The 27,348-nt window shown below is 38.9% G+C and overlaps 1 protein-coding gene across 2 annotated transcripts; it reads right to left on the bottom strand.

Annotated features, from left to right (window-relative positions):
• Nucleotides 1-618: 618 nt before the first annotated feature.
• Nucleotides 619-26,911, bottom strand: rhobtb1 (Rho related BTB domain containing 1). 2 transcript variants are annotated; one of them, XM_007255127.3, is made up of 10 exons: nt 26,553-26,911; nt 21,248-21,441; nt 20,348-20,451; nt 15,180-15,365; nt 13,386-14,344; nt 11,205-11,323; nt 7,057-7,207; nt 6,436-6,524; nt 4,957-5,062; nt 619-3,288 (listed from the first exon to the last, which is right to left on the bottom strand). In XM_007255127.3, exons 2-10 carry the CDS (start codon nt 21,425-21,427, stop codon nt 3,119-3,121), a joined length of 2,064 nt encoding a protein of 687 aa, XP_007255189.2. In that variant the 5' UTR covers nt 21,428-21,441; nt 26,553-26,911; the 3' UTR covers nt 619-3,118. The 2 variants fall into 2 exon arrangements, with proteins under 2 accessions (XP_007255189.2, XP_022524911.1); XM_022669190.2 differs by lacking the exons at nt 21,248-21,441; nt 26,553-26,911 and adding an exon at nt 16,073-16,119 and having other exon boundaries at nt 20,348-20,432.
• Between the last annotated feature and the right edge of the window lie 437 nt (nt 26,912-27,348).

Here is a 27,348-nt window from a genome sequence, read left to right as displayed (position 1 = left end):
TTTAAATGAACACTGTTATGGTAGGCCTTAGTTCCAGTACTATTTAAAATAACAAAATGGCTCTTTTTTATAACTTGTAGTAGTGTTCATTTGAGATTATGGTGCATGCTGACACACTTTTATCTCACAAATCCTGTAAATTTCTAGTAGCACTTTTATGCTGCAAATCTATCATTCCTTTCACATTCCAAAATTGTTCTGTTGGATCTGTTTAGATTTGGCAACTGGAAAGCCATCTGAAAAACACATTATGTTTATTATAATGAGTATATAAGCAATGAGACTTTTGCTTTGTGACATTGTGGTATTTTCATGCCAGAAAAGGAGAAATGGCTGAAATAAAAAAAAAGATGCAGAGCTTTCAGACCTCAAATAATGCAAAGAAAACAAGTTCATATTCATAAAGTTTTTGATGGAATAAACCCTGTTTTTTAATCACAGTTCTCATGTTCTCCTCCACCAGTCTTACACACTGCTTTTGGATAACTTTATGCCACTCCTGGTGCAAAAAATCAAGCAGTTCAGCTTGGTTTGATGGCTTGTGATCATCCATCTTTTCAATTTGGTAAAATCACAGAAACTTATCATTTTTAAGTGATCTCATATTTTTTTCCAGAGCTGTATGTACACTATATGTCCAAATGTTTGTGAACAACGCTTCTGATGTATGGATTCAGCAACTTTAAGTTGCACCCATTATGGACATGTGTGGTTATCGATGCAGAGAAGGAAGTATCGTCGATAGAATAGGACTCTCTGAAGCAGATTAAAATTAATCTTTTGGCACCATGCCTAATACCATGTGTGGTTTAAAGGGGTACAAAGCTCCCCAGCATTAAGCACTGGAGCAGTGGAACTGAGCAGTGTTTTTTTTTTTTTGCTTTTTGGATAAGTTTAGCCGGGTAACTGGGGATGACGCGGGGTGGTGATCATCCGATATCTTGACCACACTAATTAATGAGAAGGCTTTTTTATTTTGCTCACTAAAAAAACACACAAACACAACGTGATGCATAATTAAATTGATAATTTATTAAATAACATTTGGTTTATAAAATAAATACATAAATAAATAAAGAAAGAAATGGTACGTACATAAATAAACAACCAACATTAAAGATAATGACCAGCAAGATCAAAGGCCTTTTGACAGCGAGAACCAAATGAACCAGCCACTTGGTCTGTAGCAGCTAACGACGGTCAACACCAATTCTGCCAAGATCACTGAGAGAGAAAAAAACGACCACATCATTATGCACTAGTGAGCATCATCATCTACGTATTATTTTGGTGAACTAAAGACGAACTACGTGACGTAACTGACGTAAAAATAAATAAAAACATTCTTTTAACATTTTTTCAAGTATTAAGTTTCCCCTTTATCCTTTGGCGAGATGAACCACCTGTCCTGTCTTGCCTGGTTTTGGGATACATTAACAATGATGGCGTGTTGTACACAAACACCCATGTGTTCTTTACAGCAGAGTACATATACCAAGAGAGTATACTGACCAACACTAACTATGAACCGGAGAGATCCTCAGCATATCATTCTTCATATGAGCGCATCTACATTCATCATCATACACATTCTATGCCAGGAAACTGCCGAGGAACCCCCGGTTTCTTTAAGCTTAAACACAGATGACAATCTTTGATGTGTAAATAAAGTTACAATCTACTACAGTATATGTAACTTCTAGCACAATCACGGTGAAGGTACTATATGTGACTGGTGGTTATGGATTGTTATGTCTGTTGGTTAAGGTTTGTTCGTTTTCAAGTAAACCCTGAACTAAGCCATAGTGCTAAGCCCTTCTAATAATAAGAGTGAGCCTTTTATTCAGCCATAGCAGTTCACGCTGTGCTGTGTGAACAGGAACGGAGGAGGCTATAGAAAAATACAGGACTAGCTACGTCAGCTGAAGTCTTCCCTGCCACTATAGGTAGTCCACTGGTAGGATTTGGCCCTTGTGACCTACGCCGATTGAGTTATTGCATTGATGTACCTGATGTTCTACACAGGGCTGGTACTAAAGAGAGCCGCTGTAAACGTGGACGCTCGCGATTTACTTAAAACAGCACACGACCACGGCGGCTCGCGAATCTACAGTGAACACTTACTCCCTGCCATGCTGACAGCTTGCTCCATTTTTTTTGAGGTCGCAAAGTGTCGCAAAGCTCGATATCAGAGAAGGTAGTTTAGCGACGGTGGTGTCAGAATGTGAATCTTCTAAAACGCTGATTGTACTAAGCTACATTTTAATTCAAGTGTTCAGAGTTTGTTTTTTTTATTTATTAGTAGCATAGCAATTGCAATTTAGCACTTGAAGAACTGTACAAAGGATGCGCACCTAGACCTACTGTATAAGGGAAAAGCAAGAGTATGTTTTTTTTTCTATAGGATACAAAGGGAATCACAGAACTGAGACTTAAAATGTATTTCTGATTTCTGATAAAATATGGCAAAAAGACAATGTTTTGCACAATGTTTTGTACCTACAGACCTATCAAAGGACAATGCAACGTAACATAGGGTCCTATGTGGATTTCTGTGATGCAAAAATGCAGACACATCATGGAATTGTGGCTTAAAATGAATCCTAGCTATTAAGACAAAAAAATGAGAAAAAAAATATATAAAAAAAATAATAGTTCTGGGTGACATTCCATTTATGGTGTGTGTGTATACTGTGGTGGCTACTGTGAGGCACACAAGCAAGCCTAAAACATGATTATTATTATTGTTATTGATATTATTGAATAACTGAATTATTATTACACATATTGACTCATTATTATTCATTCATTCATTCATTCATTTAGTCATTGATCTCACCTCTTATTAAAACTACACTGCCAATAGATTCTACCAATAAAGAGTTTCGCAGGACAACAGCATACAATGTGTCGACCTGTATTATTTGGACACATTTGGATTGTGCTCTGAACCATTTGGACGTCTGCTTGACCTATTACTACTGCGCAGGAGTTTAGAAAAAAGAAAAAAAAAAAAGAAGAAAAAGATGACATTGCATTGTCAGATCCATTATCTGAAAGTTAAGACAGAAAATGCTAGCGTTAGCAGGACGGCCCTGAGGGAGGTGCTGTCTCTCTCTCAGGCCACTGCGGGAGAGGTGCTCCAGAAGCACCAGCGGCGGCGCGAGTGATGCTTGTTCAGGACCACGTCCTCCTTCTCGCGCTCCTTCTTCACCCGCTGGTAGTGGTCCTCCTCTTTCAGGTACCAGACTGGAGGCCAGCGGTGCTTCTCAAAGTACTCCTGGTTCTCTGCTCACATCAGAACACAGCAGAAAGAGGACATAGATCAGTGATGGATAACAGTAGGGCTACATCATAAAGGGGGATAACAATTATGCCGATGGTTAAAATGAAAATGGTTAAAAGGATCTTAAACTTTGTGGAACTACCGGTGGTTCCCGGTACAGTATAACAAAGGCCCATTGCACAGTTAAGCACAATAACCAATGGTTAAAACAAACTGACGATATTTCATAGCATCTAAATGATTTATTATGTATTTTTCACACTATAAGACACACCATATTATATAAGGTGCACTATCAATTAACGTCTTTTTTTGGTCTTTTTTTATACATAAGGCACACTGGATTATAAGGCGCCTTTTAATAGACAATATAAATAGCTTCTAATCCAGCAGTTCTTGCCGGTGGGGGGAGGGTAGCTAATTAAGTTAAGTAAAGCTAAGCTAAGTAAACAAAACTGTAATAAAAATACTTTCTTTTAAAATCAAACAAGCACTGGCTGTAAATCTAAACAGATTCCTCCCCTGAAAACTGTTTATTTAGGTGAGTAAAGCGCTTCTGTTTATTTACAGTAAGATTAGATTACTGAATTTCTCCAGCTGGAGCATTAGCATTAGCGGCTAACCACTCCAGCAGTGCTAGCTGGGATTAACAGCAGGCTACAGACCGATAATAACACAGATTGTGCTCTGAACCATTTGGACGTCTGCTTGACCTATTACTACGCAGGAGTTTTGAAAAAAGTTAAGTTAAGTTAAGTTAAGACAGAAAATTATAAGGACGGCCCAGAATTTCTATATCCAGTCCAGACCGAAGGTAAAACTTCTCAGTGAATTTTATGCTTAAAGAGAAATAAAAAATGCACAAGCAAGCAAACACCAAGCAAAAGCCCGGGTCTCAGGTGTTTAAGAAATGTAAATGCTCCAAAATACATTTTTTTTACTTTGATTTACACTAAAAGTTAAGTATTTTTCTTCTCCTGTTTAATTGCAATTTTAGAGTTGCCAATTTATAGATACTAGGTAAATTTTGTCTCTAGACAAAATTATCTGCCAACTCAATTGAAAACACTTCTCAAATAAATCTGCTTAAAACAACTAAAAACATCAGATTTATGTCCAACCAATTGCTTTAAGATACCAAAAGCAACTCATAAGTTAAATATCCTTTTATAATAATAAGCCTTTCTGGGTTCAGTTAGAGGTGCTTGAGCAGGGAGAGCATTATACCAGGCAGTGCTGTAGCAAACTGCTGTTTATAATGAACTAATATCACAGATGAAGGTCAGGTGCTAATCCTCACAAAGTCATTAGAAAGACTATTATTGCAGTCTGAACAAAAAATATATACATTACTGTGCAAAAGTTTTAAAAGATCCCTATTTTATAGTTGTCCAATAGCAGTGCTGTATGGCCTAGACAACAGCTGTTTTTTCATCCTAGCAATGACTTTATTACTGCACTTCTATGGTCAGACCTAAGCCTTCTCTTCAATGCTTAAACTGATACTTAGCCCAGTGTTACGCTGAGCTAAAGCTGTTGCCATGTGGGTCAGCCAGACCTCTTTAAACAGTCTTTTAAAAGTGTTCTAAAACTTTTAACCGGTAGTGTAAATACATTTTTGAAACTTGTCTAATGTTCTTTAACACAATTAACACTAGTACTGTTCTTACCTGGTGATTTGGACTTGATCTCTTTGCGATAATTGGCACATATACAATTGTAATTAGTGCAGATGTGATGCAAGCACCAGGCAGCAAGTTGGCTGGCATTATGGAACTAGAAGAGAACAGAAGACAAATAGGTTATCATACTTGTTGAGTAAGTTACATGATGTGCTTAATATGGTATTAATATAACATTTAACATAAATTTATGTATTTATTACATTGATTATACAGTGCACTATATAATCAATAGTAATGTGTTAATAATGCGATACACTATACATTATTACATGCCTTTTTTTTCACACTGTTAGCACTTATTATTTCTTAGTCATCACTAGTATGAAGCTCATCTACTCGCTTGCAGTGTGCTGCTATGATATCATGGGCCATGGGCCCTCTCATTCAAATACAGCTTTTGTTCATTTGTTCCACTAGACAACATCCACTTAAACTACAATACGAGCTGCATGAATGAGAGCAATATATATATATATATATATATATATATATATATATATATATATATATATATATATATATATATATATATATATATATATATATATATCACTTCAGGTCTGAATCAGTTTCTCAGATTTTGCTATGTACAGGTATATTTGTGTTTGAGTAAAAAAAAAAAAACATTGTTGTTTTAAAATAAAAAGTTTGTCATTTAAAGCATTTATTTGCAGAAAATGAGAAACGGTTGGAATAAAAAAAAGATGCAGAGCTTTCAGATCTCGAATAATTCAAAGAAAACAAGTTCATATTCATAAAGTTTTAAGAGTTCAGAAATCAATATTTGCTAGAATAACCATGGTTTTTAATCACAGTTTTCATGCATATTGGCATGTTCTCCTCCACCAGTCTTACACACTGCTTTTGAATAACTTTATGCCACTCCTGGTGCAAAAATTCAAGGAGTTCAGCTTGGTTTGATGGCTTGTGATCATCCATCTTCCTCTTGATTATATTCCAGAGGTTTTCAATTTGGAAAAATCAAAGAAACTCATCATTTTTAAGTGACCTCTTATTTTTTCAATTTTCAGGTTTACAAGCACTCTGCATTTACTCTGCATTGCACACAAATTCTGTCATCAATCTGCCACTGACTACCAGACCTCTGTCAAACTCTGATAATTCACATCACCATGCCAGTGTTTGACTCTGTTTAGAAGATAACACATTTTATACCAAAAGATATACAGGTGTGGGTATTCTATAGCCATCCAATGAGAAAACACTTCATGATCAATTTACATACTACTATCCCAAGACTTTTAGCATGTCAGCGTATTCTGATTTGTGTCTAAAAATATATTTCTGTTAAAATATATAAAATATGTTTCCTTAAGTTTAAATTGCAGTGAATAAGATGATGAATCACAATTATTAATGATTAATTGCAATTGCTCACAATTAACTGCAAAAATGTAAACAAACAAGCACAATTGTAAATTAAAATGAAAAGAATGTAAACACCTGAGCAAGCTCCAGATAGGTGAGCACTTCACCATCGATGTCTTGTCCATCTTTAAAGGCTTTCACCAACTCGCTCACAGCGTATTGCTCTGTAAAGACAGCGCGTATTAAAACAGCTGAATACCTTTACAAGGTTATCTTATACCATTCTTCATGCGGCGCAGTAACTGCAAATGTAATATGATTTTTTTTTATAAGAATACATCAATGGAATGCTTAAACATTATGATGTCTGGCTGCATCTGAGCACAAAACAGCGTCAGGAAATTGATTATTTCTGTTGACTGAGGCTCCGGATTGGCGCCACAAAGCCTGAAGTAAACCTTCGCCTACGCTGGAGCCATAGATCAATGTCAAACTGTCACCATTACTGCTTTATGTGAATGTTTGATGACGTTAACTGGACAGCTTGCAATCTGCGCTCTAGCAGGCGGGTGGATTCAGACTCTGGCTTTTTTCCCCCCTCGGAGTCCTGACGTAGCTCGTCGCTAGGCAACACTGCGTAGAGGAACCAAAACGGCAGTTTGATTCGAGTTTGTATTGGCCACATGGCTTTGGTCTGTGCTTGAAGAGTTGTCTGTGTGTGTGTGTGTGTGTGTGTGTGTGAGATAGAGGGCCCACCTGTCAGGGCAATGAGGCGGGGAAGGCACAGTCTGTTTGCCAGAGCGATTAACTCCATTGGGTCCAGGTCGGCCATGGGCGACAGCTGATTGGTGTAAAGGTACTCCAGCACTACCTGCATACACACCCTGCTGGTGTTGGGGAAGGAAACCTGGCAACACCACATGCACACAAACACAAACACACACACATATATATATATGAGCAAAGGGCAAAGAAGCAAAATAAAGCTTCAATAAATCTATACATAACTGCGGCTCTAACTACACTGGGAATTTTTCAAGATAAAGTAATCACTAAAACAAATGTCAATAGCATAATACTGGACTTCTGGCTGAAAAGCACTGGAATAAATAAGGTAATATGCAAATACATGATGTGATGTGGGGATATGCAATATTAGCAGATAACTGCACACTACAACGAAGCATAAAAAATGACTATATCCAAAGTTACAGTCTGTACATTTTGGTGATTTGGGGATTTGAAAACTTCTCTGGTGAGAATGTGTAATTTTACAGAGTATGAGGAAGGGTTCTTTTAACCTTCTAGGACCTGGCGTCCACATGTGTTGACATCACATTTTGGGTTGTCTAGACCACAACACTAAATTTCGCTCTACCAAGGTCTGGTGTTCTCTTATGAGGCCAATATACTGCCACCTAGTGGTGTCAGAAGGGTTTACTGTACTGTTTTTTTTTTTTTTACGAGGAACATTCATTTTGGGAAAAAAATGTGTCTTGTGCATGGCATTAAATCAGTTCCTGCATGATTTTTGAAAACACTGTACAGAATTCAACGTAACACATACAACTTTTTTTATTAAACTAATTGAGCCAAAATGTTTTAACAAAAGTCTGAGTAACAGTGTGTTACATTAGGGATCTATATAGTAACTATTGATTTTTTTTTACAGTGTATAATCATACAGACTCTTCATGAGTTCCTCTGTGATTTTATTCCTGTCCGGTATGACCGTGTATGTGTTTTTCTCAGACGCCCTCTGAGAAAATTAATGACTGAATTACTGAGTTTTGTCATCTCACGTTTAATAAAATAGCTATTTGTCCACTGCCACGCACCTTAATTACACTTTGGGTGTGCATTTCCATGGAGATCCACGTAAACACAACAGCGAATGGAAATGGAGGAGCTACTGAACGTGATGTGACTGAGAAAGCCAAAAAACTCACTGGTCCTCCTGTTTTTTCAACTGCAGTCCAGATGCAAGAGTTTTATCACTGAGTAGAAGTGTGAAGTTTTCCTGATTTTTAGGGTGAATGGGAGAAAATGTGCATCACACATTAAACAACTAGAGATAATTCACTACTGAGCATGCCCCAACACCTTACCTAAGAGATGCAGGGTATTTATAGAAGAACAACAGCTCTCTGGCATCCTAATATCTTCAAAAAGTAAACACGGGAGACAAATCTGCAGACTAGAGCCAACCAGAACAAACTCCAACAGAGCTGAGAATCAGGGGTAAAACTGTGTCAAAAATCACGTGCTGTAACCCGACACAGGGTCAGAGTTAATTTGGTTGCTGATCAGTCGTGTAGAGTGCAAACCACAACCACTAAAAGATTAACAAGACAGTGTGTAGTGCAGTGTGAAGAGTACAATGATCTGACAACTCTGAAAATCATGGCTTTAGTAAGTGAAGATAAGGTGATTTTCAAAAGATGCAAGGCCCTATTTTTGGAAGCTGTCAACTGCACACCACACAGCCTGATTTAGGGCATGTCAGTTTGTCTTTGCTATCGTAACGACGGGAAAAGTATGCCTTAATGCAGCTCGAAGCATTACTCGAAGCAAACTTTTTTGAAAATTAATCATAAGTGTGTTTCGGGTGTGACGTGAAATAAACCAATCAGCATGCCACTTGCCATTCCCTTTAAAAGCCAGGTGCACTATATAAAAGTTGAATTTGTACACTGCTGTGTGTCTTTGTGTGTGTGTAACACACAGCTGCGTAGCTAAGAATGGACATCTAACTGTTGACTGCTGTCAGGGTTTAAATCAGTCAGTGGCGTACCTGTGCTTTCTGTTGCTAAAATACCAAAACGACAGAAATTTACCTGAACAAACCTCACATTTAGACCACCATGGACATCCGCGTGGATATATTCAAAAGTGCCTTTGCTATTTAAACAGGGCAGGCACAACGTGTGAAAATAGACTGTTTGTGGGATGTGACGATTGCGATGTGCCTTGCGCAGTATGTAAGATAGGACCTACAAAGTTAAAAGTTTCAAAATGTTACAAAAATATATAACTGAGAGTATATAATGTAGAGTAGTAATAAGTACAATAACATGAAGTAGTAATAAGTACAATAACATGAATTTTAATGCATCCTTTTTAAAATTCCATATTTGTCGTACTATAAGGCGCACTTAAAATCCTTTAATTTTTCCAAAAATTGTCAGTGTTCTCTAGCAGTATTAGCATTAGCCGCTAACTGCACTAAGTGCAAGCTCTTTGGCTGTTCAGAGATGAGTTTTATTGACCTGTTGCCTGCTGCTAACCCCGGCTAGCACTGCTGGAACAGTATTAGTATTAGCTCCAGCTTTAGTGGAAATCTGTAAATCTAAGCTTACTGTAAATAAACAGAAGTGCTTCACTCACCTAAATAAACAGTTTTCAGGAGAAAATCTGTGTAGATTTACCTCTAGCGCTCCTTTGACTTGTCTGACTCGTCTAAAAACTTTTTTTTTAAGAATCACAGTTTTGTTTACTTAACTTAGCTTAGTTACAAGGAAAACCCCTGTTCCTACTACTTGTTAGTAGTGTCAAATAAAATGCTACTTATAATCCAGTGTAAGGTAAATAGACTTTCATGGATAGTACGCCTTATAGGGCAAAAAATTAAGGTACAATATGTTTTTAACAATCATTTCACATTATTAGTTGTTCTGCCTTTTTTTTTGGTAATATTTAAAATTACTTCATAGTATCTCATTCCTTTACTAAAAGATGACACCAAAACAGTTACAGTTTAAAAACAGGAAGATCAACAACTGGCGCTCTTTCTTTAATGAGCACAGTCATTTGTTAAATTATTAAATGCTGCTCTCTCTCTCTCTCTCTCTCTCTCTTTGTCTAATCTGACTGTATGACTGAAGGTGTTGATCTTTCTCTCTGTGACCACCGGCAGTGAGCAGATGTCCTTCCCTCTGGTAATCTCAGTGGAATCGATGACAGGCTTACCTCAGACCATTACTAAGCACATTTTAGCAGAGCACGCAGCGAGAGAGCACTGTAGCGACGTAACGTGTTACATAACACGCTTCAAAGGGAGAACTCAGGTGAGGGAGCGGTGAAAAGTCGCATATTCAGAATACTTCTTCTGTGATTCAAATGTGAACTACATAGGGGAAGTAGGACGGCGCCGTCCCTAAAATAAAGCTGTCCCAATTGTGACTCTGGCATGTGCTGTTGGCCAAGCGCACCACTGAGCAGAAAAAAAAGTAGGCCTGGCATTTGCAGCAGCAGCATCCTCCGCGTAAGAGCCGGCCGTGGAGGAAAACTCGGATGTCTCTGAATGACGTCTGTTTCCCCTCGTTAGAAAGAGAAAAAAAAAATCAGTCTGCTTTTTTTCCATCAGCAGTTTAACAGCAATGCTGGAGTTGATATGCTCCATCAGTCCCACAGGGCATATTTTCCTTAACTACACATGTAAGTGTGGTCATGACCGGATTGCCGCGCTAATAAACGCTTGCTGCAAGGCCTTAATGGTCTCTAAAGGTCTAGCAGCTTTGCACTGGCACAGCCAGAGGAAACCAAGGACATGATTTTAATTAGAGAAAGGCTTTTTTATCCTCTGATATTCAGTGATATACCAGGGTTAGGATATTTTAATTATTAACAAGTGTGATGCAGTTTGCCAAGCCTTGAATGTATGATGAATGTGCGTAGGCTCTGGTCTGCATCTTTTGAGGATGTGTGTGTGTGTGTGTGTGTGTGTGTGAGAGAGTCTGTGAGTGTGTGCTGAAGTGTTTGTCTGTATCTTGGCAGAGCGACCTTGCACCATCTGGTTGAAGACTAAAAAAGATTCGACATTAATCCTGTGCGAAGTGGTAAAATATTCCATAAACGTATTCGTGCTCTGACTGTAGCTCATTATACACCGCTTTCACACTCACCTCATTGTTTGCACTCTCAATGAACGAGCCTCCAAACAGAGCAGCCATCCAATCACAGCTGGAGATCAGCAAAGGCTTATGTGCGTTGATGGTGCCGTCATCCAGCCTGAACACCACATCTTCCAGGAGAGCCAGACAACACAAACACGTACATTGTTATCATTGTGATGATCAGCCATAACACATACATAACATTAAAACTACCTGTTTTATATTATGTAGATTCTCATTGTGCCACCCAAACTGCTCTGAGCTGCTGATTCATGGACTCCACAAGACAAGGCAGTTGTATAAGCGTTCTTCTTTTGTGTGATCAAACCATGTGGGCAAGTCTTTTTTGGTAAGTACTGAACATACACATAATAGAGAGAGACACCCCACAAGACTTGCAGGATGTATTTGAAATGTTCTGATCCTGACCTAGATTGGGTATACAATGAATAGTCTTAATAAGGTACTATTCTAATTTATATTAAGGAAAGAACTACTCAACTAAGTAAATAAAACAATTACTAAAAGTGGCAGTTCGTATTATTTTCTTTCTAAACTGTGGAAAAGGGACAAAATATTGTGTTTAATGGTACCAGTGTGTTGGAACGACCATCCCTGCTAAGTCAAATATTTTCATTCTAAAAACTGAAGTGTTGGGTTGCTTTTTGCAAGAGTTCTTCTGGCCACGTGACACGTCTTTACAAACTTATGTCACACGTACAGCCTCTAAAAGAGGATCCAGCTCAGTTTTACTGAACGCAAGTGGCTGGTGGAGCAATGGAGACTTCAGAAGGGGAAACTCAGACCTCATTAGCTCATTTACAAACAGTAAAACCAAAGAAACAAAGAAGTAATGTTTCTGACTAAGCGCACTCTTTCTCTCTCTCTCTCTCTCTCTCTCTCTCTCTCTCTGACTGAACATAACCTGGAATCGGATTCATCCGCTCTGAAAGGAGACCGCATCACACCCGCCCAGTTTAAAATGATTCTCCCGCATGCTCTGTGCAATTACCCATTCTCACCAGAGAGGGCACAAATTCCCCAAATTCCACAATGTCCAGCTTTAAAAAATTAAAGGTCAATCAATCTGAAACATTCTAAAAAAAAGTATTCTCAAGTGCTGTCACAAAGACCATCAATTGTTTTGATGAAACTGGCTCTCCCTGGCCAGGAAAGGAAGACCAAGAGTTACCTCTGTTAAACACTTTAGTACAAGTTTAATACATGATTCCTTATGTGTTCTATTATTGCTAATAAAAGGGAAGGTGTATCCAAACTTTGGTCTGGTATTGTATGTAAATTGTATCCCTTAACATATGCCATTATGTTAAGGGATTGCTGTGGGAAGGGAAGAGATGGAAACCAAACAGTAGACAAGTTGTGTTGGATATGGAAGAGAAAGAAAAGATCTGATTCACTTCAAGAAGAGCCAGTGATATTCTGATGACTGGGTCAGAACAATTCCAAAAAGGCAAGGCTTTTAGATGCTGCTGGTCAGCAATGGTCAGTACCAACCCTCAGTGGCTCAAGGACAAATCACACATACTGTGCATCTGTCTCTAACTTTACATCTACAAGGTGGACCAGCTACCATAGGTGTTTAAAAACCCTGGTATCACTGCACTGCTGGGAATGACCCACCACCCATATAAATGGTGGTGGTCTTGAGGGGTCCAGACGATTGAGAAACAGGGTAAAAAGAGGATAACAAAGTATGCAGACAAAAATAAGGACTACAGTCTGTAATTATATATACTACAAAGTGCTCTTATATAGTCAATGGAGCTGGAAAATTGGACAGTGAATGTAGAAACAAGAAAGTGGTATTAATGTTGTGTCTGGTGTATTTCTTATTTTGAAGATATTTGCACTTCCACACTTTGATCTTTTTATTTATGATACTGATACAGATTTCTTATTTAAACAACAAAGAATTGCACTAAATTAATTGAGATATATTAATTTACCAGACATAGTAATTGCTAGAACAAGCCCCTCACACCATTAAAAATAGATTTAGATTGATCTTGCCTAAGGCGGTAGTTGTATTGTTTATGACATGGCTCAGGGTTGAATAGTTCATTAACAGCTAGTGCTGGAAAAAAATATAAATGTTCGTAGCAGAGAAATACAACTCTAAAATGCATGTTTAAGATAATAATTTCTTTCTATTTAGATACATTTCTTTACCTGTGAAATTGTTCTTGGCCAGACACTCCTTAATCCTGTTGGCTTTCCTCACATGGAACGCTTTTGTGATCTCCTGATTCATGAAACCCTCTTTGTTCATGATGTTCTCAACCATCATCCTCAGGTCAAACACCTCCAGGATCTCAGCAATCTGAGCAACCTTCATCAGATCCTTCTCCTTCTCGTCCAGCTCCCCCGTGTACAGAAACCGCAGCACTGCGCTGAAAGGCCCCAGCTGGATGGAGTGGTCCATCTTCACCACCGTCATCGGAGCTGGAGTGCCCGTCACTGGGTTGACCACAGTTTCTCTGTGGATGCTGTAGAACGCTTTACTCCAGGACGCCAGGGACAGCTTAGTGCGACGATGTCTTCCGCTAAAGCTCATTATCTTCAGAGTCCCGTCACTCTTGGAAGCGCGTAGGGAACAGGGCGAAAGATTGGGCAACACAGCCACGTCTTCCTCCGTGTCCAAGCTGAGAGTCCGCATCAGCTGGTCCCGCCCGTGGCGCTCCGTCACCACCAAGCACTGGGACTCATCAGAGAAGTCCATCTGGAAAAGGTCGTAGAACTTGGAGGACGAGGTAGACAAGTATATCTTGTGGGCAAACACGTGGATGTGCTCTTGAATGATGAACATGACGTCAGCACAGAGGGGGTTCTCTAGAAGCTGCCTGGGTCCGTCCCGGTTGTTCAGGGGACATTCTGGGATCTTGATCAGTGGCGGAGGGGCCTTGGGAGGGAGGAAGGGCGCCTGCAGTAATGGCTTCTGGACCCTCCGCAGATGGGACTTCCAGAACTGAAGGTGGCGTCTAGAGATGAGAGCGGCTCGGATGGCGTTGTCAAAGATGTCTTTGATGCCAAACTGATCGAAGACACTTGTTTCATAATATGGAATGCCTAGCTCTTTGGCCACTTCTCGTCCTCGCTCTGGAGGCAAAATGTCTCCAGGTTTTATAGGCCTGTTAGAGACCGTTCATTGAGATTAGTTCAATGGTACAAACATTTGATACTATGGCTTCCATTATTTTCTAGAGAATTACTTACAGCTTTCTACAGAAATCTTCAAAGAGACTTTTCACACTTCCAAGCTTCAGTCTTCGAAAGTCATTCCAAACAAATTCAGTGATGTTGAGGTCTGGACACTGGGGTTGCCAGCCAATTGTTTTTTTTTTGGTCCATTCGGATCCATATTGGTAAGTAATTTCTCCTATGTTCTTCTATCTCTCACACCAGATCAGACTCTAAACCAAGGCTCATGCTTTTGGTACATTGTATACATTTGTTCCAATTAGTTATGGTTTTACAATGCAGTTTAGCAAGAAGCTTAAATAACTTTTAATATGTTCTACCATCAATACATATAAAGACTGCGTCTCCTTATATTTGACACTGATTGGTTTGTAGAAGGACATGCGTTGGATGGTGGCATGTTGTAAGTTTGGAGAGATGCCTTTCCATGTGTTGTGCCAAATTCTACCTCCTTTTTCTGAACTAATTAAAAAAGTGTATTTACACTGCAAACAAACCTTACTTTGGTTTAGTTGGTCCATACTGAGGTTTACAGCAGCTTTCACTCCAGCTATGTTGTAAACTAGTCTGGACCAAGCAAGGTAAGTGTGAAAGCACTTATGAAGATGAAGACTGAAGCTTCTTAAATTGTATCTACTATACCTAGAAATACAATGTCTTTTAAAATGTCTTATTTTGCTGGTATCCAATATAACTTTGCAGCCTTTTATGTGCTGAAACTTGAAGCACAGCAGAAATCCAAGTAACAATGGAACAAGTCAGTACCTTGCTAATGGTCGTCTGGCTCGGTTGACGGCCTCCAAGTCTGCGTAGCGTAGATCGAGCTGACACCCCACGAGAATGACGGGAGTACGTGGGCAGAAGTGTTTGATCTCCAGGTACCACATGGTCTTGACGTGATGGAGGGAGTTGGGGTTGGCGATGGAAAAGCAGAGAACCACCACGTCAGACCTTAGGATTTGGAAAAAAACAAAAAACAAAACAAGATGCAGAACAGGTGACTCAAGCTACTGCTCATCCATAGAGCATAGATCATCATACTAACAAAATGCAAGACATCACTAGACACAGCATGCTGACAGGATGTGCAGCAAAGAGTGCTGTACATGACAGGCGCCAAGCGGTATCCGTAGCAACACCACAGTCCCGCAGTGTTTGGCATGCAGAGAAGGGACCCGCCCCGGCGGTCTCAATGCCAGCCCTGACATTGACCTTCTGACAGGAAATGAAAAGATTGCCTCTGGCTCACACCCACGTCCTTGGAGACGTCTGACGCTCGCAGCAATGAACACCTTCGGCAATGCTTTTTCAGGGCTGCGTCAGTGGAGACCGTTTCAGACATGGGAAACAAAATGACAGAAACCAAACCATAAAAAAAGAAAGAAGAAAAAAAAAAGGAGATCATGCAGACATACTGACACGTGGCTGGCATACCTTCTGGGAGTGAGGTTAGTACACTGTCTATGCTGACGGTAGGCAACACCGGCAACCACACAAGAACAGTGAACAATGTATGATCACCCCCTTCGCCACCATCCACCAAAAAGGAATAGTGCAGTACTCGCTGACAGGGCAAGCGACGGACGCAGCTACCACACCACACAGTCAGACTGGAAATGCAGAGAGTTATGAAGACGCTAGCGGACTGGCAGACTTACAGTGTCTCGGCTACGTTTCTCAGGCTCGCATTAAGACCATAGGTGCCCTACAAACAGAAACAGGCACAGAACAATGCTACGTAGTAGTTGGCCTTTATTTAAAAAAAAGTCAAAAAGCACAATATTCTGGGAATGGCATCTGGTGTGAGAACAGAGGTCACCTTATTATTTTCATGATACACAGATATCACAATCATATTAAGTTTCATTATGAAAAAAGTGAAACTCAAAACCTGAATCCTTCATCATGCAGCATTTGGCTCTGAGGAATGCTAGATAATAGGTAGTAGGGCTGGGTAAAAATAAATTAAACATAATAAATGAGAGACTGTCATTTTTAAACCTGTCGATTTAAACCTCTATATTTTTTAAACAAATGAGTGATTGCCATTTATGAATTTTGAATTTATAGTTTTTATATAACAACTGAAAAAGGAACCATACAAGCACTATAAAACAAAACTTTAATTGAGCTATTTTTTTATTAATAGCCAGTGGCTCCTTCAATCATACAAATGATTTTAAATTAAACAAATTGCAAACTTGTATTTCAGTTAAGGAAAAGTGCAAATCTGAAAATAACATAAAATACATAAAATAGTTCTTTACAGATTTACCTTTAAAAAAATAAAAATAAATAAACAAGCCTATCTACTGCCCTCTGGCAGGTTCTATATGTAAAGATACAATACCAGTCAAAAATTTGAGCACACCCCTTCTCATTTAATGTGTTTTCAAACTTTTTTAGGATTTTTTACATTGTAAATTTAATATTAAAGACATTAAACAAACCAGAATCTATTTTATACTTTAGATTCTTCTAAGTAGACACTTTTAGCTTTGATGGCAGATTTGCCCACTCTTGGTATTTTCTCAGTGTTTTTCTCAGAGTTCCTTGAGGTTTCTTCACGCTTCACGATGATTTTGAAAATCGCATAAAAAAAACCTTGGAATTTGAACAAAATTAATTTGAATGAATTGCCCAGCACAACTAAAGAAGCAAACATCTTACAGTAAGACGGTTGCAGGTCATGTAAAAATACCATTATATGGACAGAGGATAAGCACTGTGAAACACTTGATACGTGAGATATGACACAGCTCAGATAACAACTGCTGAGCTAAGGGCCTACGCAGAAAGTCAATGGCTTACTGAAAGCACAGCCTCTCAGGCCAAAGTGGAGCTGATAGGAAATCAACTGTGGAGTGCAGGCGTATCTCTTTCTTGCCCGGGGATCAATGTGGAGCTGGAGAAACATGTATAATTTGGGAAGTGTAGGGAGTGTAGGGAGTAAGCCTCTCCTCCGACCTCGTTCACCTCCAAACAGCATGTAGTCTTGTCTGAGGAGAGCCTAATCCATCTTGTCAATACACCTACATCTACCTTACCTAAGAAAACAGCAGCTTTGATCAATCTGCTAATCAGTGGCTCTGCAATCGCGTTCGCTGGCCAGATCTCAGTCAGCAGCTCAGGTATAATGTTAGCGCGCAACAGCCTTAATACCAGCTAATCAGTCTGCTACCTGTCAGAAGTAGACAGTACAAAAGCAAAGCTAATACAGCCCTCTCCAGGTCATAAATCAACTAGCACTGAGCCTGTATTGGTAATCTAGGAGTGGCTTAGGGTTTCATCCACCCTGTCTCTTTCAGAACACAGCACTGACAAACTACAGAGGATAAACACCTGGATATATGGCCTGCTGTTTACGACCCAGTGTCTCATTACTCATCGCTAATTCAGCTTCAAGCATTCAGCAGACAAGGCACTTTCACTCTCCTTGCATGACTGTGGGCAGAGAAAAAGTGGTAGAAAGAAATCCAAGCAATGGGAAACACTGTCGATTCCAGTGCCGTGTATGTAAATTAGGGCAAGATTTCTGTTACTGTAAATACAGCATGTAAAGGGAGTGTTCACACCAGCACTTCCTAGTCTGGTTAAATTGGACACTAGTTTGTTTTCGCCCTTGTTTTGATTCATTTGGGCAGGTGTGAATGCAGTAATCGCGTTTGGATGAGGACCTTCCTGTATTTACTTGCTTGCTCCTGCCCCATACAGATCTGAACACTAGGAGGACAGACTTTCCTCAAATGTTTTTTGCTGTGGTGCATATCCTTAATTTTGTACTTATATCTCCAACAAGTTTACAACAGACAGAGGAAAGAGCTATTTGAAGAAGATCTACTATCTTCTTATAGACTGTGTCTGCTTTGTGAGTATCAATTATTTACATTTTCTGAATTCTAAAGAAGCCCAAGCTAAGTGGAGCAACTTGCATTTCCTGGCCTTTTCTAATAATGACAGTGACCAACCCATATCCCTAACATGCTAATTAAGTTAATTAGGTTTTAGATGTTCCTGATATATATATATTTTTTTTACTATAGAATTGTACCAAACAAAACTATGTTACCTTTGCATTAAATGTGAAAAAGTTTCATCTTTCACTTTAGACTTTGACTTCTTGATCTACATACTTAACTATTCATAGATGTTTTGACCTGAACTTTGGCATGCTACTGCATATCAGTAGTCAATTATTCTGCTGTCTTTCACTGGGATAGTCCCCTTATGGATACTTATTTAGTTAGTTACCATTAACCTCTTAAACTGTGCTGAACTTCCAGTGTTTCCTGGCTTTCCCGCCACAGGCAGGCCCAGTGCAATAGGACAGGCAACCCAAGCAATTGCTTGGGGCCCCAAACTGGCCTGGAATCCCTAGACAACAACTGATTATGAATTTAATTCATATTTGTAGTTGCCATAGGTGTTTAATAGGTGTTTAATAAAAGCAGGGAGGTGTTTAATACAAGTCACAGAGCATAAGGGGTTAAACGTTTCTTGGAGGGTGTTAGGGGTTCATGTTGTATTTCTGAATGTACATTTTACACTGATCATAAGCTAAGTTTAGACAGTGAGGCGAGAATTAAATGAAATTGTGCAGTATCATCATTCTTAATCTTAGGCTTGCTCTGTGTCCAAAAATACATCCTCCAAATTTCCCCGCTCATCTCTTTTGATGGCGGTGGACTGGGTTATTGGGTTGCTTCAGGGGCTAAAGGAGTTCAGCTATTACCTAGAGGCTATTCTCATATCTCCAGGAGCGTGGGTCTGGCTTTATGGCTCGTGGTCCCGGTGCTTTTGTTTTATTTTTAGGATGCAATAAAGCAGGGACAGGAGATATCGGCTCCACAGAATGGAAATGTAATTCTGCTGAGAGGATGACTGGCCCAAGGACGAGGTGCATGGCACCGTGCGCCCGCTTATAATGGGCGACCGTGTGTGTGTGTGTGCTTGTCTGAGATCTGACCAACGCACTAAATCAAGGAGGAAACATCCCCTAATTTACGATTAGAGAACAAACAAAGACGTCAAGCTACATGATTGCTGTTGTCCTGCTTTCTTAAAAGTCTCCCTCGCAACTGTCAGCGGGAAGGAGGACCAATACACCCTCACATCAGTGCGTGCTCAAGCCGCCAAGCACCATCTGTCGCACACATCCAGAGAACACAAAGGCTTTGTTGGGACCCATCAATATGACACTCCTTCCTTAAATAGGATTCTGAGTGGCCGACAACCAGTGAAAGTTCATCCTATGCATGTTAAATACCGTCTACTGTTCACTTATCAAAAAACACCTCACTCATCATGTATCTCTTTTGTACAGTATGCTCGCTGTGTAGTGAGGACGTCCTTACATAGGAGTCAGAACACACACACACACTCAGATTTACAGTGTAGTAGACTTCTTACAAACTTCCTAAAGGTTGCCTGATTGTCAGGATAGCATAAAAAAAATAACAGACCTACTTCATTAACATTAGAAGGGGGTCATTTAGAGGATGCATCAATGAGGATATCATTATTAACTCCAACTACAATGCAGCCATGAGATGTTACATTCCACACAAACTCATAACACACACACAAAAAAAGAAGATGCTGTCTGGGTGCCCTGGCCTGAAAACAGCGGGAAAAGAAGGCACGAGCTACGATGGGAATGGGATGTAAAAGAAATCCAAAGCAAAACCAGTTAAATGAGTGAGTGCTCTACAGGATGTTTGAGATGACTCATATCAAAAGTGTATCATGTCATATACAGTGTATATAATGGGTCTGATACCAATGCAAATGATATCTGAAAAGAATGATAATCACAATTTTGCCAATTTACAACACTCAAACAATAACTGAGATTATGTATAAAAAATATGTTAATGTTAATAAACACAGTGTAATTTAGGTGTGCATTTAGTGACCAAAAAGGCCAGTTTTACCTGCCGTATGCAAAGCGTCTGTCCTTGTGGTGGTCTCCAAATGTGTCCCAGAGCCTGAGGGAGACACTGACATCATCCACCACGTCTCTGGAACGCTCCAACACCTGTAAGCAGACAGACTTTACTTTACTACACTGAATTACCCTACACTGGTGTAAATGTTATATACAGCTCTGGAAAAAAATTAGACCACTTAAAAATCAAAGAGTTTCCTTGATTTTACCAAATGGAAAACCTCTGGAATATAATCGAGAGGAAGATGGATGATCACAAGACATCAAACCAAACTGAACTGCTTGAATTGTTGCACCAGGAGCGGCATAAAGTTATCCAAAAGCAGTGTGGAGGAGAACATGCCAAGATGCATTAAAACTGTAATTAAAACCAGGGTTATTTCACCAAAAATTGATTTCTGAACTCTTAAAACTGTATGAATATGAACTTTGTATTTTGTTGTACTATTTGAGATCTTAATAGTAAAACCAGAGAAACTGATTCAGAAACTGAAGTGATCTCTTAGTTTTTTCCAGAGCTGTATGTGAATAAATTAACATACAAATAAACACAATAGACAATATCACACTTAGCAAATAATATTGAGGTCATGTCCATTTATTGTACAATAGGTCAATGATAAAATTACCATGACAGGCAGAAGTGTAAGTATTATAAGTAGATATCAGTATTATATTACATACAAATTCTGCTTTAAATCATTTCAAACTGATATGTTCAACATATTCTTTCAAACCAGCACTATAAACTGAATTTTCCTTTTTTTTTAAACACTTTGTCCATTCATAATTGAGTAATCAAGTTTAATAAAAGTCTTTTTAAGTGATCCTAAAACCTATTCAAATTTACCACAACTCATTTGTGTGTAAATCAGGTAATCTTTACCTCTTGGCAGACTCTGTACTGATCGATGGCCCAGACGGTGGGGACGTGGGTGGCCAGTAGCTGGTATTGGGTCAAGGTGGTGTTGCAGGCTCGGGCACAAATAAGGCGCGTCTTCCCCACAGCGTTGTCACCGACGACGACACACTTGATTGTTTCAACGTTGGGTCTTTCGTAATCCATTCTTCACTTCAGTCCTAGAGGTGAAGAGCAGATCTGATATTAGGCCACAGGAAGTTGTAGGCCACCTTGACCGAGAAGCAGATTTGATTTCAGGTTTCTATATACGTGAGCCTCGGAGAACGCTGACCTTGGCTGTGGGTCAGTGAAACCTCAATGTAATACAGGACATCATCTTTTCACACTCCTAAAATAGTTGCCCTGTATCTGGTTCTTGCTGAGCTTGGCGGTTCAAAACGTCCCGTATTAGCTTCCATAGCATGTTGACATTCAAGAAAAATCCATATAATGCATGAAAGAATCCACATATCTGAATGATACTCCCTACTGTTTATTTCAAATGATGTAGTTCATATCCTATAGATGTTTTCATATTTGTTGAAATTATGTTGGAATTATATGGTATAAATAATAGAATTATGAGTCTACATGTTTGGGTAGTCGTACAGAAGAGCTACCTTAAAAAAGTAAATACTTGGTGCTTACATGAGGTGCTCACACTTAGGAAAAGAATAGTTTTAAAAAGCTCCTCTTTACACCTGGACCCTTCATGTGACTAGATTATGAATTGTGTCCTGATAATATTTTATCCACATACATTTATACTAAAGATGTACTGAAAAACAAAATAGACAAAACCAAAAACTAACGTGATGAAACATTTGATTGAAATCAACATACACATTTTCATAAATTTGGACACTTGTTAATACTGAACAGTGTAATACATACAGTACAGGTCAAAAGTTTGGACACACCTTCTTATTCAATGCGTTTTCATGAATATTTACATTGTAGATTATCACTGAAGGCATCAAAACTATGAACGAACACATGTGGAGGCCACTGGACCGCAGAGTGAAGGCAAAGGGGCCAACAAGTGCTAAACACCTCTGGGAACTCCTTCAAAATTGTTGGAAAAGCATTTCAGGTGACCACCTCTTAAAGCTCATTGAGAGAATGCCAAGAGTGTGCAAAGCAGTAATCAGAGCAAAGGGTGGCTATTTTGAAGAAACTAGAATATAAAACATGTTTTCAGTTATTTCACCTTTTTTGTTAAGTACATAAATCCACAATTCATTCATAGTTTTGATGCCTTCAGTGAGAAGCTACAACGTAAATAGCCATGAAAATAAATAAAACACATTGAAAAAGAGAAGGTGTGTCCAAACTTTTGGCCTGTACTGTATATTTTGTATTGCTTTTCTAAAACAAATCCATAATACAAAACTACAATTTAAAAGTATATATTGAACACAATTCTTTTTATATCCCAACAGACATACCAACAAAGCACAAAAGTGCATTTACGGTACCGTAGCAGTGATAGCTACCATTCTAAACATGAATTACTTCAACAATGCTGGATAGCCTACTCAAACCTAGTTAAACTAGCAAGCTACCTAACTAGTTAGCAGTCTTAGCAGAGCAATTTTAGTTGTAAATTTACCTCAGAAGTTCTACTTAAGGCACTTGTGTTGAATCTACACAGAGAAAGTCAGCCACTCTTTTGCTAATCAAAGAAGGACTGAAGGAAATATCACATACATGCATTAATCAACAGGGTGGAGTTAAATTATATGATTTCATTAGACATTACATCCCCCAGCATTGAGCTATGGAGCAGTGGAATTGTGTTCTCTGGAATGGGGATGAGTTGAGGAGTTCAGGATGATTTGACTCTAATATCCTGACTTCATATACACTCTTGCCACCCTTGTTGAATGCAATCAAATCTAGTAGAAAGCCTTCCCTGGACAGTGGAGACAGTTACCCCAACAAAAGCAGGTTAAAATAATTTTGTCAAAAACTGCATGAGTAGATGTCCCAATACTTTGGTCTTTTCTATAGCCATGTCTGGTAAAAGTAAAAATCAATGAAAGCCTTGCCCCTGTACACCTTGTTATAATGATTTTAGCATTGCCCACAGGGAACAACTGATTGTAAAAGGCATGTTGACGTGAGTTAATGTGACTATATGTATTCAGTGCCTTGCAAAAGTATTTGGCCCCCTTGAACTTTGAGTTGTGTTTAAAGTGTAGAGAGCATCATGAAGAGCAATGAACATACCAGGCAGGTCCGAGATACTGTTGTGAAGAAGTTTAAAGACGGATTTGAATGGGCAAAAATGTCGGTCGGTGTGCAAAACTGATAGAGACATACCCCAAGCAAAAGGTGGCACTACAAAGTATTAACACAAGGGGGCTGAATAATATTGCACGCCCCACTTTTTTAGTTTTTTATTTCTAAGAAAAGTTTTAAATATCCAATAAATGTTGTTTCACTTCGCGATTGTGTACCACTTGCTGTTAACTCTTCACAAAAAAATTAAAATTTCATATCTTTATGTTTGAAGCCTGAAATGTGGTTATGGGAGCCAAATACTTTTGCAAAGCACTGTATAAAAGCCAAAAGTTAAAGTTCTGTTATCCTTTGGTATCGTTTAGTGTGTGAGTGAGGTTTTTTTTGGGGGCAGGTGATTGGGGGCGAGAGGTTAACGTCCAGGTCCGGGGGTACCTCCCTAAATTAAATTTTTGCAACTTTGGACGTCTGCATATCAATCCACTCAGCACATGCAGGCAGACAATTCAGAACATCATATAAACAGCAGCTGAACTTCAACGTGCATCCAAATAACCTTATTAACAGGGATTATTATCATACTGTCATTACTCACGGCATCACTGTAAGTGAACTAGACTGTTTATCTGATTACACAGCGTGACATCACATTATTGATGTCGTCCTTTAATCACTTCAGTCATTGCAGAGCACAGAGCAGACAGAGAGAAATGAGTGGTTCTCTCTGTATAGTGTTTTATCTGTAGAATTTCATCATTTCATTCACTTCATTCATGAAGACATCTGTCATTCTGCCAGCAGACGCAGCACAGTCACCCAGCCCACTCTGATCCGTCCTGCTGCTTTATTAACTTGTCAGGCTTTGTTTCTAAAGAGCCGTCTATCAATACTACAGTCCTCTATCAGTTCACACAAGGAAAAGAGCTCATTGATGGAAATTATCTATGGAACCTTTCGCAAGACATGCGAAAGACATGTTCACACTTCTAATCGGATACACAGCATCACAGGAGATTAGTCAATGCTGTGACGAAATCTATATCTAACAAATACAAACAAACTGATGATAACAGCACATAACATGACTACATGCCAACTCTTAAAAGTAAACACCCTTACAAAGGCTCTTTAATCAATGCCATAAGAAAATCTGTTTTTGCAACAAAAAAAAAAGTTTTAAAAAGCTTTTAAAGTTTTGAAAAAGTTAACGTAAAGCAAATGTAATTTAATGCAAACATATCTTTAAGAAACAATCAATGGTTCTTCTAGTTACAATCATAGCCAAACGTATTGGAACTTCAGATTTTTTTCCCCCAGAAAAATAAAAATATTTCTTCCAGAAAATGATTGCAATTACACACGTTTTGTCTATACATGTTTATTGCCTTTATGTGAATTGAAACAAACCAGAAAGAGCAAAGAAAAATGTGGCTAAATTACTTTGTTTTAAGCATTTGATGCTCACTTAAACTCACCTATGGCAAGTAACAGGCATGGGCAATAGAAAAATCTAATCTGAAACCAGATAAAAAGGAAAGAAGTTGACTAATCTTCGCATTGTGTTTGTGTGTACCACCCTAAATATGGGGAACAGAAAGATCCTTGAGAATCAAAATAGTGGAAAATATCATCATCTCAAGGTTACAGTTCCATCTCCAGAGATATTGATGTTTACTTGTCCAGGGTACGCAACATAATCAAGAAGTTTACAACACATGGCTCTTCAGCTAATCTCCCTGGAGAATTTTGTCTTTTTTCGTAGTTTTTCGTGTTATTCCAATACACACAAAGGAAATAAACATGCATTTGACATAGCAAGTGTAATTGCAATATTTTTTGGGAAAATGTTTTTTTTCTGGAGAATTGTCAGGGGTACCAGCACTTTCGTCCATGACTGAATATGACTTTGACTAGCACTACGACATGCACCATGGAAGAAATTAAGAGACCAGTTTCTGAATCAGTTTCTCAGATTGTATAAGTTTGAGTAAACTGAAGATTGTTGTTTTATTCTAATAACTACGGACAACATTTCTCCCAAATTCCAAATAAAAACATTTCATTTAGAGCATTTATTTGCAGAAAATGATGCAGAGCTTTTAGATCTCAAATAATTCAAAAAAGTTTTAAGAGTTCAGAAATCAGTATTTGGTGGAATAACCCTGGTTTTTAATCAGTTTTTCATGCATCTTGGCATGTTTCCCTCCACCAGTCTTACACGGCTTTTGGATAACTTTATGCCACTCCTGGTGTAAAAATTCAAGCTTTTGATTATATTCCAGAGGTTTTCAATTCGGTAAAATCAAAGAAACTCGTAATTTTAAAGTGTTCTCTTATTTTTTTCCAGAGCTGTATGTGCATTTGTGCACACCTGAGCCAGCAAAGGGTTAAAAGCAACTTAAACGCAACTCCAGAGCAGATGAATGCATTCATTAGAAGGGATGTCTACAAACACAGATACGTTGCACAGATAAGTAATTATTAATGCCTAAAACTCCACATTAATAATAAAAAGCCTAGAATAGTCTGAAATAATATGAATGGATGCGTAATGAGATTCAGAGTTCATAGAGCTGATGCAACTCTATGCAGCATCAGACTAAATAAAGCTCGTAAGGAAGGAGCAGCAGTGTTGTACATAACGGTGTGCCATAATAATATTAATAGATTTATAATAGTAATAATGGCAACATAGTAACACTCGGTTATAATGCACAATGCAATCAATGCAATACTAATGCAATGTTTAATAGATTAACACTGTGCAGTTATACATTATACTTGCAGATGCAACTTAATATATAACTGAATATAGCTGAAGCAATGACAGCAGTGGTGCATGCATGCACTGCACTGGGAGCATGTACACACACACACACACACACACACACACACGCACAAATCACATGCACATAACACACCACGTAACTGCAGTATAGTAACAGTCCACACAAAGCACTGACTGACTGACCCTGCACTGCACTGTACTGTACTGTACTGTGAGTGGACTGACTGCACCTGTCCGGATAGAGCAGACTCTCCTCACCGTGTCTTTGGGTTTGTGTGCGTTTCTTCGTCTTCTTTCTTTCAGCAGCTTCTTCTTTTTCTTCTCGCAGTGAAGAACTGATGAAGTGAAGAGACTTGGACAAGTGCAAACAGACAGACAGGCGGACAGAAAGACAGACAAACAGGAGGACGGTGGCTCTTATTTCTACTGTAAAGGAGAATATTCCCTGCACGCTGAACGCCGCGCGCTCATTTCGTAACCGCTGTGACGTCCCGCTCTGTCAGAACTGACTGTTAATCCGGTTTGTCCGAAGCTGAAGGGGCTCTGGGTCGGAGCAGCCTTCATATACACTCTGCTCTCTCTTCACCCATTCAAATGCTCTTTTGAGGCGTTGTTATTGTCGGGTTTTTTTACTACACACCTCTTTTCTGGACAAGCCCCGCCCCCTCTACGCTACCATTGGTCCACGCGCTGTGCAACGCACACGATAAAGCCGGTGTTCTGTGCTTTACTAGTGTCCATTTAACTGCAAAAAAAAAACAAAAGAAGCACTGTATTATAGCATGTTACCAGGAGAAGTACCAGTAGACCATAAACCACTGTATTATAGTAACGGTATGGCAAGGAGAGGTCATTACAAACAGCTTTTTTATATAAACATTATTGTGTATTATTATAATTATATTAATATATTATTATATTATATTATATTATGCAATGGCCGTGGATCCAGGTTGTATAATTCACAAAAAAAAACAGATGTATTATAAAAAAAAAAAGAATACGAGAAATTATTTAAAAAATAGGCAGCGCATGCGCAGTGCCTTTAAGAAGC

Source organism: Astyanax mexicanus, chromosome 15 (assembly GCF_023375975.1).
Source record: "Astyanax mexicanus isolate ESR-SI-001 chromosome 15, AstMex3_surface, whole genome shotgun sequence".
Taxonomy (NCBI): domain Eukaryota; kingdom Metazoa; phylum Chordata; class Actinopteri; order Characiformes; family Acestrorhamphidae; genus Astyanax; species Astyanax mexicanus.
This window is presented reverse-complemented; position numbering and strand designations above follow the sequence as displayed.

Excerpts from the sequence above, each read along its gene's own strand:
- rhobtb1 (XM_007255127.3), bottom strand. The coding sequence starts at position 21,427 with ATGGATTACGAAAGACCCAACGTTGAAACAATCAAGTGTGTCGTCGTC. Across the intron at positions 15,366-20,347 it reads AGACGCTTTGCATACGGCAG|GTCTGACGTGGTGGTTCTCT; the intron begins GTAAAACTGGCC and ends CCAAATCCTAAG. Across the intron at positions 3,289-4,956 it reads GATCAAGTCCAAATCACCAG|AGAACCAGGAGTACTTTGAG; the intron begins GTAAGAACAGTA and ends TGATGTGAGCAG.